The 7949-nt window shown below is 43.4% G+C and overlaps 1 protein-coding gene across 1 annotated transcript; it reads right to left on the bottom strand.

Annotated features, from left to right (window-relative positions):
• Positions 1-6412: 6412 nt before the first annotated feature.
• On the bottom strand, positions 6413-6784 carry LOC132608246 (uncharacterized). The gene has a single exon (XM_060322302.1). The coding sequence runs from the start codon at positions 6782-6784 to the stop codon at positions 6413-6415; it is 372 nt and encodes a 123-aa protein (XP_060178285.1).
• Between the last annotated feature and the right edge of the window lie 1165 nt (positions 6785-7949).

The following is a 7949-nucleotide window of genomic DNA, read 5'->3' as shown; positions in this document are numbered from 1 at the left end:
CGATGTCACATGGAGTCCCACGACCTATGGTTGGAAAGGTATTTCAATTATCTACAACTTTCGTTCTTTGAGTTTTCCCAAATTATCAATAAATAATGGGGTTATGGCCTCCCGAAGTCAGATCAGCCAAAAACGTACTTGACGGGCCAAGTTACGGCCCAAAGGGACGGTCCGTAACACGTGTTACGGCCCGTAACTTGTCACCGTAACTTGGTGAAAATTTCCAGTGAGTTTCTGGAAATGTTTGGGACGTTACGGCCCCAAGGGACGGTCCGTAACGCAGACCAAATTTCCAGTGGGGACAGGCTTCAGTAAACCGGTCATAACCGTTTGTACATAGCTCTGTTCAAGGCCCATAATATACCGTTGGAAAGCTCTTTCAAAGATCTACAACTTGTATTTGCGGAACATTTTCCAAATTCTTAACAGATTTTCACGAAAATCGCCTAGAAGGCAGACCTATCAAAACTTAGGCGAATTTAAGAGCCTTAAGAACCTCGATTGTTGGTTTGACTTCAAAACGACCATTTTCCACCCGAAATCATCAAGAATGGGTTCACATAGATAAAATATCATATTGACACTAGATATTTACATACTCACACCTAGTTCAAGTTTACGGGGTGTTACAATATAAGTGTGGTGCTATATCATCATCATAATATGCTCATCATGGTATGATCATCATAATACATGCATAAAGACTCAAGGTTGTGATCCCCCGATTTCATTATGGAGCATTCATTGACATTATGCCTCACTTTGAAGGAATTAGCATATAAGGTGAGTGTATACAATAATGTTGCTCCCAAACGCACACGCAAGTATACGTGGTCGTACAAGTAATATAGACTGTTAAGTCCAGATATCGATCCCACAGAGACTTAGATTCTACTGTCAAACTAATTCAAATTCGAATGAAACTATTCAAGAAAGTGAAAATCAAGATTGTTTGTTGTACTAAACTAAAACTTGAAAAGTAAACAATTTGTGATGGGTGTTTTTATGACTGGGACTATGTGGACAAGGACTGTAAGAATTTTCAGATGAGAGAAAGATCTAGGGTTATGGCTTTCGACAATCCAGTTGATCTTCAGACAATTCCACCTATTTTGTTTCCTGGGTTACTAGTTAACGGGTTAATTATGCTTTATGATATTCTCTCGAACTACTCACGAGCTTGTAGATGTTACTATAACGCCTATATCTCTATGGTCATCAGAGGTAACAAGAACGCGTTTATTTCTCTGTATTCAACTAAGTAGGCTAAAGGGTATATCTCTATCCTCATTAGCGAAACGATTAAATCGAACAAACTCTATTTATTCTTATTACGTACGTGAATTCCCTTTCTCAAGTTCAATCCACACACCACTGATAGTGTCTAACTATTGCCCAGATAATCAAACAATTGAAATCAATAATAAATAAGCAACCCACAATATGGAAAATCAATACATAACAATTGTCATCACATCAACTTTCAAGTCTTTCGCCACAACCCTAGAATTAGGAGATTAGCTACTCATGGTTCGATCATAGACAAAAGAAGCCATGAATAAACTAGGGTTGAAAAAGATAAAAAATAAATTAACCTAGAAAGAGAAAAAGGAGAACGGTGGCTTACAAATCCTTGAATAATCCCAGCACACCGTTCTCAGCTATTAAAACGTCTATATATAGGCTAGGGTAAAAAATAATAAATAAGGAATCCAAATCTAGTCTAATCGGGAAAACATTCGCAGATCCCCGCTTTCCTTCCGCGATGCAGAAGGATGGCGCAATGTTCTGCAGGTTCTCGCTTTCCCTCCGCGATGCGGAAGGATCGCGAGATACTGACGACTGAGTGGTTGTTCCGCTTTCTTCACGCGATGCGCCTCGATGGCTTGAAGTTCTGAAGCTTCTCGCGATCCTTCCGCGATCCGGAAGGAAAGCGGAGTCTCTTCAGTCGGTTAACTCCTTTTAGTTCGTCCTTTGCGATCTTTGCCTCGTCACCTCAGCCAATCGACATATGCTACGAATTCCAATTATTTCAAGCACAGTTTCCATCGTTTGTCGTCGTCGTACCTATACACATGAAATATAACGACATAAGTTCAAATACGACGGTTACGTCATGAATTAAGCGATAAAAGTCATAAGAATAAGTTGTAATACGACACAAAATATGATATTTGTGCCAAATATCACCACCCCCCACTTAGACTTTTCTCGCCCTCGAGCAAACACAAACCAGCATCAGACTACCCTTCTAGCTCACTCATTCAAATAGGTCTGCAACTGGATTCGGCTAGTATGGCTAACTCTTGAAGAGAGATTTTCAAAAACAAACCAACGACCCAGATTGCGAAAGCCATGCCAAAGGTTTAAAAACAAAACTCATTTTCAGCACCAAGTACTTCTTTTCAAAGAGGACATTTCGAATTTCAAAACAGTTGACTCAACGACACCACTTTAAAGCATATAGGCAACCTTATGATCAACAAATCAACACTTCACCGCTCTATTGCTAATTGTGTGCCCTCACCTCAACAAAGTAGTCCATATTTCATCAAGAAACACACGTTTAAATCAATGGACCTGAAATCAATAAATGCACTCACTCTCACAAAGAACATCACATGTAATGTACGACATACCATATGCTTGCTCGTAGTGTAACCACTCTACTAATACAAGTAAGACGAACCTAGAATCAAGTAGGACTTCGAGGGTTGTAATGTAGGCTACGGGACGGGTAGAAATTATTTGGATAATAGTGACTAACCTCCCAAAGCACTTTAATACATTATACATTCGTCATTTTTGCACGCTTTCTTTATTAGCCCTTATTCAATACCAACCAACCTTTAACATTCTCCCTAATTCACCCATTTTCTTTGTTTAAGCACCACTTTTTTTAGAAATTACACAAGTTAGAAGGGAAACTCTTTCTTTTTTCAGTTAATTTTTTTTCTTTTTTTTTTCTTTTTGGACTCCCAACTAACTGGTGAACTAGTTCTGTTCATTCGGTGCTCCCATCGTCTTCCTAGAATACAATTAACAACCATTTCCCCTCTTTATTTCACCTCCCAACTCCCATTATACATGTAAATGATAAAAGTGCTCATGGAGTGTTTGGATCAAAAATCAAGTTTTATAGAACGAAGGGATAAAGGCTAAGTAACTGCTATCAAAGAAAAGGCTAAAGCCTAAAAAAGGGTTAACTAGGGTGCTATTTGCGAGTTGGTAGGATGGCTTTTTAGGCTTTTTAGTGACTAATCAAAGAAATGCCTCTATCACTTTCTAGACTCAACCAACTTCATTTCGATTCGTGAACACACAGGGCAAGTTCTAGATGTCAATACCAAACATGGAATCAAATTCGAAACCTTACTCACACATGACACACAATCAACGCAAGAGGGATCCGGTTGTCCCTTGAATCAAACAACAATGACAGTCAACAATGCCAAGTGGGTCATATGGGTCAACACAAAAACCATTTTCAAGTGCTTCCAAGAAAAGTAATACAATTTGCACGGCATGCTTCCACAAAACAGTTCAAGATCACTCATATGCCAAGACTTCACCTATCCCGTGCACCTAGCATTTGAATACACCTAGCCTACGGACTAATTTTCCCTCAAGCAGGTTGTCATCCACCCGTCATCAGGAACAGCCCTTCTTATGACTATAAAAGAAAAAATCTACCTACGCCCGGTTCAAAGGCCCCCCTCGGGAAAGAACCGAGGCCATAAGAAAATCAAAGGGGGTGGATGATGAATGCCTACTAACGAGGGACTTAAGAAGTTATCAAAGAAAAATAAAGAGAATAAAATCTTTTTGAAATTTTTCCAACTTTTACCATTTTTTTTCTTTTTTTTTTCTACGACACTAAGATGCAAAACTAAAAACAAAAAAATCCTACGGCATACTAATCATCATCCGCAACCTCAAAACATGTTGTTACAAACCAGGGATGTATTTTCCCACCCCACACTTAAAACTATGCAATGCCCTCAATGCATGTATATTTGAGATCAAATAAAGCTCCAGCATGGTAAGAAATACTCCCTGGGGCCCACTAGGGCCTAGTCGTCCTTATCAAGGAAATCCTCATCATCAGCCGCGCCCTCATCTGGCTCGGCGTCCTCTTCCTCTTCATTGTCGTCGCCTTGCATCAGTGACTCTACCTCCTCCTCATCTTCAAATGCGACCATTACTCGATCAGCCGAGTTCTCGTCCTCATCAGCGGGTAACTGAGATAATTTACCCACCAGCGCCCGAGAATGTGAAGTGTGTGGGTTCTGAATGAAGAACCTTGTGAGATCAATATTAAAGTGCTCACTTGCAACCATCATCCCCGAGTACAGCTGAGCTAGTACGGTAGACTGGGCAGACCTCTCCTCCGCCGGGGTCAAGTGATGTCCGGATACACTTGTCGGGGCCATGACATTGGAGATATCGAGCGGGTCAATGGGAACCTCAAGTACTCTATCAGTATAGTACGCTAACTCACCGTCGAGCTGCATTAGGTAGGAAGTGACAGTGTTCCCATAACTTAGCCTTTTCGACTTCCCAGCACGCACTCGGCGGATTTCCTGCAGCATCCAATACCCTATGTTTACCGGCTGCCCTGTCATCAAGAAGTACACCATGCACACTCTCTCCCGTTGTACCTCCGCGAAGTGATCAAGTGGCATTATTCTCACATTTAGGAGGCGCAGCCACACGCGGGCCTCTCTACAAAAGTTGCTCATGCTCATACTTCGGTGCTTCCGAAGAGGTTCTGAATATCGTGCCCATTGGGCTTTTGAGTTGGCTCCACACAGAGTTTCCCGGATAGCCCGATAATCCGGCCTTTTGATGAACTCTAGTAAAGGCTCGACAGGCACATCCGGGACTCCGATTGCCCCGCACAAGGTAGATGCCGCCAATGGCACCCAATTTCTCCGAAAGAACACAGAATCAGGAATCCTGTGGGTTGGTACGCAAGCATAGAATTCCATGACCAAATCGATGTTCACTGGACCCGGTTGCTCGAACACAGACGTCCATCCCATGGCAACTATACTGTCATGGATATCCCGAAAAGTCTTCTTCAGAGGGGCCCGACTGATTGCTCGCTCATGGTTGTACCCTTTCGAGGTGTCAAACCCCGCATACCACTCTGCTCCTTCCCCCGAGAGACGGGGGTTGGTTGTCGTTTTAGTTGCCGGAGGAATGACAACCGCGGGATGCTTCCCTTTTCCGGATGTTTGCCCCTTTTTTTCTTTGGGCGGGTTTTGGGCGCGCCCTCTCTTTGTACCCTGGGAGGAGGAGGCGACAGCTTTGCCCTTGGATTTGGCGTGAACCATTTTTCCTGCAAAATAACACATTACCAAACGAGAGGTGTAGGTTAGTAACGACGGGGTCATGGCGCAACCCCACACTTACTTCAAACTATATTTTGAAAACTAAAATCAAAAGAAGTTAACTACTCCTACAAGACCAAGCAAACAAAAACAGAGTCCTCGATTGTCATGTTGTATGCTTGGGACGAAAAAAATCACAATTCCCCAATCCGCCCTCATAGTTCGAATTTCATGGGGAGATGACTTTCACAAGGGTTCTATGCTCGGTTAATGTTCCATTGCTACTCAAGACTTCACAATTTCACAAAAACTTGGTTTAGGACTTTTATTGAACACCTTGTGGGCGTAAAAAAATCCCTTAACTTTGGGTAACAATGGTGGGTTGAAGAACCCTCTTTTATGCAATGGGAGTCACATTCTAGCCAAATTCACACCTATTACACAAGCAATACCAATCCCCGCCCACAATTCGCCCATACCCATATCCTTACTTTACACATACCAACACAATAACAAGGAGAAAGAAACTAAGGAAGATGAACACTTACCTTGTGATGTTAATGTGGGATGGCTTAAAGCAACTTGAGGTTGTTTGTGTGAGAGAGGGGATGGGGATGGTTTTTTTTTCGTATTAAAAGGGAATGGGGGGAGTTGGGGAATTGTTTTCGGATGAAAATAAGAAGAGGGGGCGCGGCCTATACATATATGCGAAAAAGAGAACACAAACCGGGTCGACACGCGCGATCCGTCCGCATTGCGGGTCGATCGCGCGAAGCTGCAGAACTCCACGCGATCTGTCCGCATCGCGCAAATCACTGGGCGCTTCTGATTTTTAATGCGCGATCTGCCCGCATCGCGGGCAAAAAGCGCAAATCACTGGGCGCTTTGTCTGTTTTCTTCATTTTTCGCCCAATTCCTGCAACATGAACAAACGTGACTTATATCCTACAAAATGTTGGGTTGCCTCCCACAAAGCGCCTTAGTTAAGGTCATGGCACGACACTTTTTTTTTTAAAGACCCGGGTTGCCTCCCGAGAAGCGCCTGATTTAATGTCGCGGCACGACGCAGGTTTTCCTCAAGCCTCTTCTAGATCGATGGTGGTCCTGGCGCAATCAGTGACCTCCCCGTAGTAATGCTTCACTCTCTGCCCATTCACCAAGAATGTCTCATTCGAGTTGGGTCTTTTTAGCTCGACTGCACCATGTGCAGTCACGCGAACTATATCGAATGGTCCGGACCACTTACTCTTCAGCTTTCCACCGAAAATCTTCATCCTGGAGTTATACAGCAATACTAACTGCCTAGGATCAAAGTCACGAGATTGGATGCGCCTGTCATGAATTCTCTTGGTGCGCTCCTTATACATTTTCGCGTTTTCATAAGCATGATAGAGAAATTCCTCCAACTCATGCAGCTGCAACAGTCTCTTCTCTCCAGCTTGAACCATGTCTAGATTCAGCTTCTTGATCGCCCAATATGCTCTATGCTCAAGCTCGACTGGTAGATGACATGCCTTACCAAAAACGAGCTTATAGGGGGATGTACCAATCGGAGTTTTGTAAGATGTTCTATATGCCCACAAAGCGTCATCAAGCTTTAATGACCAATATTTTCTACTTACGCTCACAGTCTTCTCCAAAATCCTCTTGATTTCCCTGTTCGATACCTCCACTTGACCACTCGTCTGAGGGTGATAAGCAGTCGCTATCTTGTGTTTCACCCCATACTTGAGCAGCAATTTATCAAAGAGCCGATTGCAGAAGTGTGTACCTTGGTCACTGATGATGGCCCGCGGGGTCCCAAACCTTGTAAAAATGTTCTTTTTAGAAATCGCGTCACCACACTAGCATCATTGGTGGGAAGTGCAATGGCTTCCACCCACTTCGAAACATAGTCTACAACCACCAATATATATTTATTTCCCTTGGATGGTATGAAGGGGCCCATGAAGTCAATACCCCACACATCAAACAACTCGATTTCTAAGATACCCTTCAAAGGCATTTCATGACGCTTGGAGATATTTCCGGACCTCTGGCAGCTATCACATGCTCGCGCAAATTCATGAGCATCTTTGAACAAAGTAGGCCAGTAGAACCCGGACTGAAGTACCTCTGCAGCCGTTCTGTCACCCGCGTGATGTCCCCCATAGGGTGATGAGTGACACCTCTCTAGAATCGTTGAGAACTCTTCCTCTGGAACACACCTTCTGATCAGCTGATCTGTGCCAACCCGGTAGAGATAAGGCTCATCCCACACATAGAAACGACTGTCATGCAAGATCCGCTTCTTCTTCTCATGATTAGCACCCGGGGGGTAAACCTCACTTACTATAAAGTTCACCATGTCTGCATACCATGGCACCTCAGCTGATTTAAGAGAAAAGAGTTGTTCGTCGGGAAAGGTCTCCTTAATTGCCACTACTTCATCCACATGTTCCCGATCTTCTAATCGCGATAGGTGATCAGCTACCTGATTTTCTGTGCCCTTTCGATCAAGAATCTCGATGTCAAACTCTTGCAGCAGCAACACCCAACGAATAAGCCTTGGCTTCGCATCCTTCTTTGCAAACAAATAACGAACTGCCGTGTGATCAGTGTAGACAATCGCCT

The sequence above is a fragment of the Lycium barbarum genome, chromosome 8 (assembly GCF_019175385.1).
Source record: "Lycium barbarum isolate Lr01 chromosome 8, ASM1917538v2, whole genome shotgun sequence".
NCBI classification, from domain to species: Eukaryota; Viridiplantae; Streptophyta; class Magnoliopsida; order Solanales; family Solanaceae; genus Lycium; species Lycium barbarum.
This window is presented reverse-complemented; position numbering and strand designations above follow the sequence as displayed.